Genomic DNA, 14,140 nt, shown 5'->3' with positions numbered 1-14,140 from the left:
CAGAACTAAAGATACTTGCTTCTTTTCTCAAAAAAAAAGTGTATCTCCATTTAATAGCCAGGATGAAATGCCTGTAAGAGATTACAGGCTAATGGAAAAAGAGATAGGAGCTCTGATTGTACCAGCCTCATGTTCTGGAGTGCTTTAATCTTTCTGAAACTTGACTTCTAATTTGAGAATGCTTAAGCAGCTTTAATTCCTAATATTAAAAAAAAATTAAATTCTTAATGCGTATTTTTTTCTTATTAAGAACAGTAAATGCATGTGGCTTAACAATTCCCAGGCCTATTTGAAAATTAATGGAGTGAGAAGAATAAGTACTTTGAAAGTAAAGAATTTAAGGTGTTGTCAGAGAAACTTCTGGGAGGCAAGCAGACCTCAGACTTCAGCTTAAGTGCTCTTTTTCCTGTTACCAGCCTGCTGATTAAACAGCCTTCCCTGATGAACAACTTCTTATAGCTGACTAGACTAAAACAAGATTCATGCTTGAAGTTAGGATATGCTAAAATAAATCTCTTTTCTTTAGCAAGAAAACAAGCGAAGCAACTTAAGTTGTTAGCTCAGAGTCTTAGCACGTATAGACTTGTGTGTGGGTGTGAAAATGTGTATGTATCTTTCTGATAATTCTTACCCTTTTTAAGTTACGACAGGCAGTTCACCTCTGTATATGAACACAATTCTCAATTTCAGTGCTGTAGTCAGTATACAATTTCTCAGACTACCTCTAAAACCATGTGTGTATTGATTAAACTGTTGGAGTGCTACACAAGGGTGTAACTGGACTTTTAAATACCCTCTGGCACTGTGCTTAAAGTAGAGCTTTTTACTTTTTAAAGAAAGAGTAAGGAGTTTCTATTTTGTTGTTGTTTCTTTTTTGGAAATTATGTACCACATCTGCCTTGGAAAAGAGCAGACAGATCACAGCAAAAGGATAATTGAAGGGAAAAAACAAGTGTCATATTTGTGATAGGCTATTTGGACTTCAGGTTTTCTCAGTGGTTATCGTGGCTTTTTTTTTAATTGTCCTGTTTGTACCCCGCATAGAGTAATAAGTATTACTAGAATGGAAATTTTGGCTTGTGGGATAATCCTTATGCTCCCTTCATTGTTTAAAGCAAACAAAAAATTGCAGATGATAAATTCAACAAGATATTGTAAGCAGCTGCCCTGAGATGTGACCATCTGCAACTTAAGTTAGCTGGAATCAAAATCTAGTCAGATACTACTGCCTGTTCACAATTTGTTGGATATTTGTAAATAATTTCTAAGAGACTATCAGTGCTGTAAACTTTTTCTGAGAGAGGCTAACCTTACTCAAAGGACTTGATTTAAAGTGGGCCCTCTCCCTTCCTTCACCTGCTGTTCCTTCTTGTTCGTCACAGCTGGAAACCCAAGGCCTTCAATGACATAAGGAAGCCTTAACAGGGAATTGAAGCCAGCAGTCAGGACAAATGTTAAGCCTCCTGTCTAAAATGTCAGCCTGCATCTCATGCATCTCTTCATAGTTGGCCGGGCTGAGGCAAAGAGAGTAGGTGTCTACCACTGAGGTGATAGACAACAGCTGGAACACTGTTGTGGACAGGAGTAGGAGAGGTGTTAAAACTTCAGAAGAATCTGCAAGGTTTGGGGGCTCAGGGGGCCGTGACAGCCTCAAGAGCTGTCTGAACTCCAAGTCCAGTGCCGAGCTACAGGCATCCGTAGCAGGATGGTGGTATGAAAAGGAGGTGTGAGGAGGATGGGGTAGAAGGATTGACAGCTTGGTGTTAGCTGTGTTTAGCTTGTGCTGACTGACAGTTCATTAGAAAATTCCTGTGAGAAAACGTCCGACATGAAATATAGTTGTTACCAGATACAGCAGATAAAGTCAATTTTTTAAATGTATTTAGGAAAGATGATCTTATAAGTGCATGCGCATATTTCACTTTGCAATTTGAAGGGAATAAATTAGTCTGATAAAACCATTGTTAAAAGAAAGAATTGGTTCAGCAATTCCATTTTCCACAAGCCTGTCGAGGAGCTTTAGGCTGCAGCTTTGTTCAAAGTCTATACAGAGATATTGTATCACTAAATAGACCATTTGGGTAGACCTGGACATAGGAAGTCAAAGCAAAGATTGTTGTAAAATTCACAGTTGAATGTGTTTCTCCTTATTTTCAACCCAGTTAAAGGAAAAAAAATGCTTGTTCTGGTTATTAAAACCCATTCACAGGACTTGTAGTGTCTACCTGTGAAACACTTTCTTGTGGCTTTATGCTTTTAGATAAGGAGAAATGTTTTTATATCAGTGTAGGTGGTTTGTTTTCTGCTGTAGACTTCATGCTTTCCTCTTAAACTTTTATTCTTTCCTGAGGCGTTCATCCCAGCTGCTGAATTAGACAAGAATTGTATAAATAAAAGTAGGAAGTGGTTGTGTAATTAGAGTCCATCATAATGTAAATGTTTCTCCAGAAGACTTAATTCAGGTCATCTCAGCCAGCTTCACTGGCATAGTCCACATTTATAATGCCTGACTTTGCTACCTGAGTGTTTATTGTTGCCTGTAATTGTCTGAACCTGCTTCAAGGATTGAACTGTTTTTGCAGCAGACTTGCTTCCCATTCCTCCTCCGTGTTGCTTCACAAACATTCTCCTGAGGGAGAAGCCGTCGCCTGAGGAGGGTGTAGTGATGTCTGCCAGTTTTAGTCATCAGGCAAATTAAGCTGTCTCAGCCAATGTGTGTTTATGTAATCACTACTTTTTCTACGTTACTACCTTTCTTGGATATTGCAAACTTGTGTCTGCTGCGAATCCCTTCGACATGGACTGCTGAATTCTGAAGTTTGTTTTTCAAAGCAGAAAATTTGCTACTGTGGTACTCTTAGAAAAACCTACCTTTTGACTGCACTGTATAGACTCATTCTCAAAGGTAACACATGATAATGTTGTATTTGTTTATTCTTTTCATTTTTCCACTTTCTGTAGTCCTCTGTATGCCTGTGCTCATGTTCTGAACAACTTTAGAGTGTACAAGCAAATCCTCATGATGAAATGGTTGGCTATTTCATTAATAGAGGTCTTCTTCCTCAAGAATAAGACATCAAAACAGTCTGAAGATCTTTCAGAAGATGCTTCCTGTAACGAATCCTAGTGATTCTGTTTGTTCCTATTTCGTGACAAGCCAGAATAACTCACTAGAAACAGCTGTGGACTTAGTTATAAACAAGTTTTGCCTCAATTTGACCTCCTGCCCAACAGGAGCACAGTAGTTGCACAAGACAAACCAGTTCTGTTGTAAGATGACTAAGCTCCATAAGTGTATCTTTGATGTACATAATTCTTGGAATAAGTTGAGTTCTATAATGGTTTGGGATTTTTTTGCATATGTAACGAACCTGTTAACTCTGTGTCTGCTGGATTCATAATGAAAACAAGCTGCTTTAAAATTTACCTGTGATTTTTTGGATTGAGGCAGTGGGACCAAGAGAAAAAAACAAGGTTTTGCTGCTGAAGACTATAAATAAGTGTAAGTTATTAACTCCTTAACAGCATGGTGCATGCTAATGTATTTTTAATTACGTAGTGTATGAAAGTTTTAAAAAATAAGTGCTTTCAACATTTAATTGAAGTGATATAAGGACCTGTTAGTGCAGATATAGTTCTGGAAGTTCCACCAGAGTAGCTGAGAGATTAAAGAAAGAAATCTCATGTTTGCATATGTAATAAAAGGAGAAGTGACTGTAGCAGTCCTTTAACTTTTAGATCTTCAAATAGGTTTTGCAAACCCGGCGTTCCCAAGGACAAAAGCCTAGGGCATGTTGCAGATCTTTTTACCTATTGCTCGTAAAGAATCTTAAGTCTGACTTATTGAACAAGCTGGAGGTTTCCCTCATGCTTTATTCTGAGTGAGTCAAGCAAATTCTTTTGGGTGAAATTGTAGTTGTAATGGCACTTAAACATTTCAACAGTGTAAAACAACCTCTGAAGGAAGGTGGAGACATGGCTTCAAACATTTCACAACTGTCTTACGATGACCGTATTTTATTTTTTCTGCTGCAGTTCAGAGACTTGTATGTGTTAGTAATTAATGAAAATACAGGATGTCTTTGTTCTCTGTTTTTCACAAAAATAAAAAGGGTTATTTTTTTTTCTTCTTGCTTAATTTAGATATGCATAAGCTTTTAAGAATGTAAAGTGAAGAAATGCTAGCACTTAGGAATATTTCTGAGATAATTCACAATGAAGGCTCTCTTATGAAAAACAATTTAGGTTTTATCAAACTCTTACATACCTGGTGTCCTGATTTGTGCCTAGTTTTTTGGGCTGGGGGGTAATACCTGGTCTTGAGAGAGCTCTGTGTCTTACAGAGGCATCCCTGCAGTTTCTGTGCTAAGTCTCCAATTGCTACCCTGCTTTCTAGCTCTGAGCATGAGGCCTTTCAGAGAGTGCTTTGTAGCCAATTTACTTAGTTTCTGATCCTGAGAAATGTTCTGTGAGTTTTGTGACCCCCTCAGCCAGAGTAAATAACTTATACACAAATCACAAACTAAAATAGTTAGCACAGATTGTAAAACAATTTTATTTTTTAACAACTTCAACTGAAAATAGGGCTGTAATTGGCAGACAGGCATTTGGCACTGCTCTGGAGCTTTTCTGTGTGGAGAGTTTAACTCAGGCTAGTTCAGAGGTATAAGGAAAAAAATCTGTTTCTGTCTAACTGGGTTGTTATACTTCAAGGTTGTCAAATAAGCAGAAGTTTCAAAGAACACCATGTCTCTAATTCTATCACCTCTAATACTGATTTTCTTCTTTTAAAGTCTAGGGATTCCATCAAGTTGGATGACCTGAAGGCAGAGGTGTCACCACGAATTTCCGCAGAAGATCTGATTGATTTGTGCGAGTTGACAGGACCGGGTCATTCTAAAACACCTATAAAGAAAACAAAGTCTAGCAAGCCAAAGCTGCTGGTGGTGGACATTCGTAACAGCGAAGAGTATCCTTCAAATCTGAGTGCAAGCCTTGCCAAATAATGCTTGTATCAATTACATCCTCATTGTCTGCAGGCAGAGAGATGTTGGAATGGTAAATAACGGAAAGGGATATGGTAGAGGTGCAGTCGGAGGACCAAAGGCAGATTTATTTTGTTTTGTTTTGTTTTTTGTCATGGAGAGGCCTGGTTTGCACACAAGAAGACAAATGTATTTTTGCCTTCCAATTTTAAGCTGTGGATCTAGTGAAACCACTTTGTACCAGTAACATGAGTGGTTTAATGCTACTTTTTTTTGACAGGTGTTGTCAGCAGCTTCTTTGCTTCTGCATCTAGATTGTTGAAAATGTGGTCCTGTATTCAGAGAACAGTAAAAATGCAGGCTGTTTTCTGAGAGATAATTTCTTCATCAAGAGATAATACTTTTTAGACTCTAGTTTAAAAGAGAAGTCACTGGAATAAAAACCCATAAAAGGTTATTGTTACTGCATAGGAAATTTTGATACCACCAAGTTAAATAATTTTTCTATTTCTACATGCATCATTCTGTTATTAATTATTTAAGCTACTTCCTAGAAATCATCAAGGAGAATGTAGGAGGAGAGCAAGTGGTATAAAATGCCTAGACTTACAGTCATTGCACTGAAAGTTTATTATCTGTGTACAGTAATGGATTTATTTATATTATAATCAGGATCAAAGGCAAGGTGTTTTGCTTAAATGTTTCTATAGCTTTCATAATAGCTTGATAATAGGTTCTACTCTACTGTTGTACTGATCCTATTCTGCTCTAGCAGAGTGGATTCAAAATTTCAATTATTTTAAAATTATTTTGACTACTATGAAGTAAGTGGGTTTGAGGCTGTCTTTCATATTACAAATTTTTAATCAGACTTTCCATTTGTATTTCTTGAATGAGGAGGCATGCAGGAGAGAGGAAATCTCCATAGCTTGGACAGTGCACTGTTACCGCTGCTGCTGTTGTTTCGGTCTGGTTGGAGTTTATGGTAGACTAAAATGTCCTGTCCTTTAAATAATGGATGGACTTAAATCCTAATACCCATCTGGTATTAGGAGGTAGGGAGTGCCATTATTAAAAGGCAGCCTGGTAGGTAGAAAAATTACCCCTTGAGTGAGTTGGTTTGTATGTCAGTTGTAGAAGAAAACATACAGTGTGTAGAAAACTATTAAACTGTCAGCAGTTCTGAATATACATGGGAAACCATAGGAATACTGTGTTCAGCGTCCTGTTCATTCGCACAGTAAGGAAACAGTCTTTGTGTTTGTCACAAAATGTCAACAAACACTGCAATAGGATCAGGCAGTCTGCCTGTAACTGTGGTGTGTGTTTTAAAAGGTGGCAGACCACTGTGAGGTGTTTCAAAAATATGATCATTTCTTATGTTTTGTTGTTAAGTCTTTCTCATCGTCTACGTCTGTCATGCTAAACTTCACTCTCACTTTATTTTCAGTGTGATTTGGAAAAAAGCATGAGGACTTTCAGCAAGTATCAGGCATGCTTCATGTTTCATACTAGGATGCACTTGAAAGCTAAGGCATTGTTTTGATGAAGCTTATGTTGCAAGGCCAAGAGCTACTAGCCCTTTTTCCCAATAGACAGCTTTGTAACAGAAGACTTTCTAATGAAAAGGTAATATACTCAAAGCAGTGTCTCTGTTGGCCGGCAATTCATCTAAGGCTCATTTCATTAAGCGTGTTAGCAGAAATACTGGCAGCCTTCCACTCCTGTTATGAAAGTTATAGCTGCATATTTATGGCTTCTCAGTCTGTAGCACAAAATCTTGGCCTTTTTGTCGATGGTCTTAGTACTGGAATGCTTAAAATGTTTACTTAAGAATAGGGAGGATGTGAATGACAACAAACACATTTTGGATCTCTCTAGTTTGGTACTAATGCTGGTATCAGATGTATTTATTTTTTAAAAGATTAGATCGAGTTTGAGCCATTAAGCATACTCAGTGGCATAAGTGTAGGCAACTAAATCTGTCCAAAGTAATTTTCTGTCTAAATGATGATCATTTCAGAACTTTTACCCTGGTTAGTAGCAATGACTGATATGGTTATAAATGGGATTGGGGAAAGGGAATTGGCACAGATTAGTGAAGGATGGGTGTTGTAATTTTCCCATTCAAAATAGAAACTGTCTGACAACGTTAATGAATGGTACATGAACATCTTTTGTTCTTTCAAATGTTTTTGTATAGCCATGTTTTTCCCACACCATAACAATGAAGATCGTAAAACTGAAACTGTTACATAAATCATGAAAAATAAACACCAATATTAACCTAAGTCAATTAAATCTTACCTCCATTGAAGGCAGCTCCTTTATTAAAAAGGATTCTGGTATTTAATTATAAATTGAACTAGCTTTCTGCAAGTACACTAATAAGGACTGACTAATCTGGATATTTGATTTTGTATATATTTTTGCAGAACTTTGCTGTTTCCCATCTCTTTAAAGCTGTTCTTGTTTATTGTTGGGGAACAGGAGTGTTCCAGGTGTATCTGTATGGTCTATGAAAGTACTTCAGAGGTTTGTCGAGGACATGGCACATTTTCAAATTCATAAAAAGCTAGGTAGTAGTGGTTCAGTTTTTATTGAAGAGACTTTCACTTCAATATTTATTCATAAAATCTCATTGAATGATCATCCTTTAAAAGTGAAGCACAACTAACTACATCTCAGAGTTGCTGACACTCGTATGTTGTTTGCTTTTCAGTACCCAATACACGCTCGCTGTTAGTGGGACTGCAGATAATCTACATGATATTTGTTGTCTGGAAATCTGGGTGAATGCACATTAGAATTGCAGTTTGGATCAAAATTGTAGGGGGTGGTGGCAGTTGGCAGGAGGTTTAAGGAAATTTTCCAATAATCCCTATTTAGTTTCGATTCTTACTGTAAGTACTTCATTCCTTTTGCATAAAACTCCTCTGGAAGACGTTTTCTAGCTGCTTATTGGTATTTGGCTCCTGTTATCAGACTAGAACTGATTTGAAGTAAAATCCATGAAAATCTGTGCGCTGTGGATATTGGTTCTTTAGCACCAAGTGTTTCGTTTAGCAGATCAGTTTCTGTAGTGCTGTGCTATGTCCTTCATGAAACAAACAACTCTTCGTTCTGTCCTTTTTTTCCATGTGGTGTCAGAAGTGGTGTTCTCCATATGAATAAATAGTACATGAGGTTTGTCAAAATGTAGTAGCACACAAGCCCAACACTGTTGTATCATGACAGCCAGGATGAAGAGCAAGTTCATCCTACAGCTGTGCGTGTACCACAGACTTTTCTGCCTTTGAGATGTCCTTAACTGATCTTCCTAAGCTTTAACCGTGGCCACATTTCTGGCAGCATCAATGTCCCGTTTGCATCAGCATTTAATGCAGAAGGGGATCTCGTCCAGTGCCCAGCAACTGCCACGCTCCAGAGCTTTAAAGGAAGAGTTGTGGTGATTGTGGGAAATGCAGTGAAGAACACAGCTGCTGTAAGTACATTGCGATAATGTACATGTTTATACTTAGAAATACATCAATGGCATGAATACAGACAGTAGTAAATAAATGCTAGAGTCTGGATAATTCAGATTGGTAACTTTGGGTATGATTACGGGATTTGGGGTGATATTTTGTTGTTCATTTCTGTTTCTAGACAGACATGTTTCTCTTCAAGTGATCAGCAGCTAAGAAAGCTGCTGTTTTGAAATGAAATCATTTAACATTACCTTTGTCAGCTTTGAAATCTTCGGTTTTGATGTGTAGTAGAAGTGACATCAGCACTTCTAATGTGCATCAGTAAGATCTAGTTTTCCAAACTGACTTGTATTTACTTTCTGTGGTGTTACGAAGCACACACAAGGTAAGTAGGGTGAAGACAGGTATATTATGAAGTCTAAAGGAAATAAGATATAATTCATATTCCTACTAATAAAAAACAATGTATTGAATAGTTTTTTAAAATCCTTTAGCTCATGCAGTTGTACTCAGTGAAGAGGAGAATGGTTCCTACTTGTAACTTTCGTATGATACTTTTATTGTCAGTGCCTTTAACTTGACAACTTGACAGGGAGAATATTCAGACTTGCCTGTTCCTTTTTATAACTAAACATTTGAGGGTGTTGTCAACCAGCAGAATAACAAGTAGAAGTGTTTCTTTTGCTGTTCTTCTCTCAGATGAAGGAAAGTTTTGGGGTTTTTTGTTGTTTGGTTGTGGAGTTTTTTTTAAGACATGCTCTTAAGTATGGTGGTATATCTTTAGTTCACCATGGTTTCTTAAGCCTATTTACTCAAAGGGCATGAACTGTAACCCTGATATGACAAGGAGGGCTGCGGACCATTGAAAGGTCTTCATGTGATGGGCAGCAGAAGCGTTGGCACGACACATGTTGGAGGTTTTTTATACATACAGGGACTTGTAAGTAGCGTGAGAAATCGCTCTCATTAGCCTGTGTTTAGAAAATTTAGAAAATTAACTTGTGATATGTATCATGTCTCTTAAATAGTAACAGAGATGACGTAAAAGAGACTGTACGGCGTATTTCAGTTTCACTCAGTGAGTATCTAGGTTTGTGCATGAGATCTGTGTAAGTCCATCATAAATATTTCAACACGAAATCAATCAACTTGAATAATCACAATAGCTCACTAAATGCTGAATGCATAAATCCTTCCCTCAGAGGAACAAATGCAAAATGCATAAAATGCTAAGAGCCAAATGGAGATGATTTAAATGACATTTTACACGTTTGATGGTGGGTTATGCGGTTGCTTTCAACAATTACATTTTAAATCGCTGAACATCCTAATTTATCTCAGTAAGAGCCTAACCATTGACTAACCTCCTGAGGAACGGGAACAGGAAAAAGAAAGTACTTTGGTATTCACTAATGAGTGTCTTTATGGGAGATATCCCACATGCTACCAAGTCATTTTCTGGGAGTTATTCTCGAGGACCAGTCAGAAGTGCTTTGTTTGAAACAAAGGAACACTGCTAAGTATTCTTTCTAAAACAGAATGAAGAAACAACCTGAAACAAGTGTCTGAAGGAAAGAAAGGGCAGAGGCTTTACAGTGCAGATTGTGGGTTACACCGTAGCTAAGAAAATACAGTTTTCTCCTGTAATGTAGTGACACTTCATATGCAAACTTAGATTTTTATTTTTTTAAAATGTTCCGTTAAAGGAGAATTGAATGTTTCCTTTGCAATGCAGCTAAGGAGAAGTTGCAGTGTACCTAATAAGTGTAAGTACTTCAGTCACGTGAGAGGGTGCTGCCTCATCCTCTAAACCCGGACTTTCTGCAGCGGAGACAATGTTGACCTGGTTTACCTGGACTTGTCAATATTGTAGCTTTCCGTTAAAAAGAAATGCTGCTTTACCTCTTGATTTGCTTTTAAGAGTTCTTGAAAGTCTTACCTAAAGAGTGTAGAGTTTTAAATAGCAACAAAATACTGGATTGACCAGTTTGACCACAAATTAATTAAATACTGAAGCCGAAATTCTGGTAGGGACTCACCACCTCTGTCACACCCTTAAAGTACATGTAAAACCAGCCTGAATTTGACAGCGTTGATAAAACTTAGAACTCCTTTCTTTTGTGGACTATTTTTTGAGGCCAGTTTCAGTTTTACTCTGCATGGCTGCGTAGAACTGTCTGCCACTCTTCGTGAACTTAACCAGTCCAAAATTGTGTAGCTTGAGGCTTGACAAGATCAATAGCTATTACTTTTTAGATTTTGCTAGGTAATCCAATCATATGAAAAATTGCAAAAGTGAGTGCATGGAAACAAACACAATTTTGTCCAAAGAAATGTTATAAGATATTCAACTTTAAATGTATTTTTTCTAAACAGGGTGACGTATTTCCAGCTGAAAAGGAATGAGCCACAAATTGTACCCTCCACTGTAAAGGAGAATTTTTCAGAAGTGTTCACTGATACTTACTCCATTAAAAAAATATGGAGATTAGCACTGTTAGATGTTTGGTTTAAATTTATGCAGGATTGAGAGGCATGGGGCTAAGTGTGAAAAAACAGTCATTACTTATGGGGCTGTCTGTAATGAGAAGGCTGAATCTTTCAATTACATTTCATATTAGTAACCTACTTGGCATCATTTAAATAAATTAAAAAAATTTTTAAAAGCAAAGCTGAGTGCACTGAAGAGGTGTAGAAAAAGCATTTTCCCCCTTTTGACACTTTTCTTCTATCTTTTGTATTTGATTTGGTGCCAGATGATAAAACATTTAAATTGGAAAGAAAATGCTGTCTGGAACTTGATAGGTGAGAGGGAAAACTGAAAACTTCACCACAGCAGTGTTCCAGGAGGAGGCAAAGGAAGCCAGCAGTGCCGCAGACTTCAGCAGAGCTCTGGCTGTAGTTGAACGCTTCTTTAGGACAGAATTACAACAGGGTAATCCTGCTGCTTAAGCTATTTGATTTACTCACTCTAGAAGTTAAATGAATAGATTGGCTGATGTACAAGAGCCTTACTGAATGTGCCATTTGCAGCATAAAGGTATTGTAAAGAGGAGCTTGCACTGGGCATCGTGTGGTGGTGCTTGGCTAGTACCTCGCTGCAGAATATTCCTTCCTTTAGGCTGGTTCTCACTTTGTGCCAACCTTTCTTCTCCTACGGGATTCTGGGTACTTGTTAACAGAGCAGGTACTTGTTTGTCTCTGGAAACAGCAGGAAACCTCTACATAAAACACGTTGTGCTATAGTTAATCAACCAGATTCTATTTTGATTTTTAACTTATGTTAAGTGACAGCATCTCTTAAGCAAATTAAATTCCCCTTTTCTACATCCTTTGATGGATAAGTGCCTTGTAATTTCCAGTATGGGCAAGGGATCATTACAGTTGGGAGTATAATAGTTAAACAGGCAATGAGTGCTCAACTGTAGCTGCTTTTTGTGGTGCATGACAAATAGCATTTCTCCTGATTTTTGCCGCTTTCAAAGTCTGAGATACAGCAAGTGCAAAGGCAGATCATAGTTATGCATATGAAGGACAAGGATTGGTTTGGGTCTTTTTTTGGAAGGGTGACATTACTTCTTCATCTCCCCTCCTTCAGTCAGCTTTGAGGTGCCAAGCCCTTATCTGTTTCCATTTCCAACTTTTTGTCTGTATGACCACAATGTTGACTGAAATTAGAACAGGAGAAATACCTTACCTGATATTAAATCATGCTCAGTTTTGACAGTGACACACTTCTACTTGTGTGATGTTGTTGTTTAATATATATGTGTTTCCCCAGTGGTTTAATAGATGTGTTTTATTGTCAGTTAAGTGCTATAACAGAGTAAAATATAAAGGACGCTTTAATCTGTCTAGTAATTAGCAACTCATTTCTTGCCTTGGAAAAAGACAGACATAAGCTATAAGTCAAAGCTTAAAAAACATGTCTTTATAGCAGGGAAATAAATTTGAAATTGTAACTTCTGGTTATTTTTTGTCTAGATAAATGATGCTGCTACAAATACGTTGTCCAGACAATTTCTACAAGTCACTGAAGCAAAGTAGTCATTCTTATTGCATCATAGTAGCTAATAGATAAAATATATTAATTATCTCCAAAGCAAAGACAAGCAGTCCTGATTTTTCATGAATTCTTTCTAACCCTTTTCGAGGCAAGAGGGAGAGGGTTGAGTTCAAGATTCTTTTTGTATAACATATTCCTAGCCTGAGAAAAAAAAAAATTCTATATGGACGTAACATTTTTCTCTCTCTTAGCACACTATCAAAAATGTTTTTCTTCTTATATGAAGACTGAGACATGTAGGTTAGTGTCCAGTTAGCACTGACTTTGTGTGATTTTTGTTGTCATGTTCCTCAGGCCTTTTAAAAAGGTGTTGTCAGAGAAGCAAGTCCCTGCATGCTGAAGCTGGTTTCTTGTTATAAACCCGTCTTAAAACCACAAATGGGTACCCATGAAACTTCATAGGGTGATCTGAAGATTAGATGTTGCATAGAATACTAAAGGGCAGGTGCATTCATGTTTCTAAAGACAGATACATTCAGTTAGAAGGGCCTAATGAAACTTCTGGAGTGAAAGTAAATAGAAATGAGGCAATAAACTTCTTGAGATGTTTCCACTATACATCTTTGGGATTCTACACTTCCTTGTAAATATTCTCTGCAGAAAAGGGATTGAACAAGTGGAATGACGACTGAAGATATACTTTCTCTTTGCAGGGATGGAGGGGCTCCTTATGGTTCCCAGAATGACTCTTTTTTCATGTTTGCTTTGTTAAGACATCACCCTCCCTTCTGCATTCAGACTCGAAGCCTACTGGAATCATCAGGCACCTCTTTGTTGCCTTTAAAGAGGAAGAGATTAAGCTTGTGTTTCAAAGAGATTGAAAGGCTTAGCTAATCAGCAACAATCAAGCTGATTGTAACTCTACCCAGGACATGGTTAAGTCTTCATTATTTTATTCTATGAAGTCTGTATTATTTTATTTAGTCCTTTTTATTACTGTAACATGTATGCATGTTTTCCTTCATCAACAGAAAGTAGCCCAGCTGCGGTTGCCAGTGCATTGCTCTTTGCACAGCCTGAGAAAGACACTTGGGCTGCCAGCCAGGAGTTGTGGTATGCTGTTGTATTTCTCACCCTCTCAGGGGCTTTGGTTAGTTTGTGCTGAACGCCTCAGGTACAGCAGAGATGACCTGAATATTCCCCTTTTCCAGCTAGGTATGAAAGAGGAAAGGGGGAAAATGAAACATGGAGGCTTAGGAACAGAATTTCAGTGTTCCTTTTCTTCTGAAGTAGATGCCAAGGAGAGCAGGCTGTTTCTAAAACTCCAAATAGGTTCTCTTTTTTAAATTTTTACTGAGACTGACAGTTACAGTTACTGGAAATTTTAGCTGTCTGTTTGATGTAGACATTGTTTGACCCAACTGTGTGCCTGACTACCCAGAAGTTTGGATGTTTCCGAGATGAGGAATTGTGGAGTCCTCAGCTTTACCTACCAAAATATGTCTGACTTCTGAGAGATGCTGGCAAGCAGGATTTCAGCTCTTCTCAGTCATCTGGGAGATCTGTAAGGAGAGGAAATATGGGAGATGGTGAACTTGAATCCTGGAGTCGTTCTGTCAGGCTCCTGAGTTCCCTTCAGGCATGTCCTTCTTGGCTGTGGTTATACTGTCTTTGTGAGC

The 14,140-nt window shown here is 37.8% G+C and overlaps 1 protein-coding gene across 3 annotated transcripts in view; it reads left to right on the top strand.

Annotated features, from left to right (window-relative positions):
* Positions 1 to 14,140, top strand: part of TBCK (TBC1 domain containing kinase) — a 97,664-nt gene that overhangs the window by 76,472 nt on the left and 7,052 nt on the right. For all 3 annotated transcript variants that reach the window (XM_009695050.1, XM_009695052.1, XM_009695051.1), the window contains 2 exons: positions 4,794 to 4,969; positions 8,310 to 8,469. In XM_009695050.1, the coding sequence (XP_009693352.1) occupies positions 4,794 to 4,969; positions 8,310 to 8,469 (336 nt within the window). The remainder of the gene's footprint in view (positions 1 to 4,793; positions 4,970 to 8,309; positions 8,470 to 14,140) is intronic.

The sequence above is a fragment of the Cariama cristata genome, unplaced genomic scaffold (genome assembly GCF_000690535.1).
Source record: "Cariama cristata isolate BGI_N322 unplaced genomic scaffold, ASM69053v1 scaffold4882, whole genome shotgun sequence".
NCBI lineage: Eukaryota > Metazoa > Chordata > Aves > Cariamiformes > Cariamidae > Cariama > Cariama cristata.
Note: the sequence above shows the minus strand (reverse complement) of the source record. Positions and strands in the feature narration are given on the sequence as shown.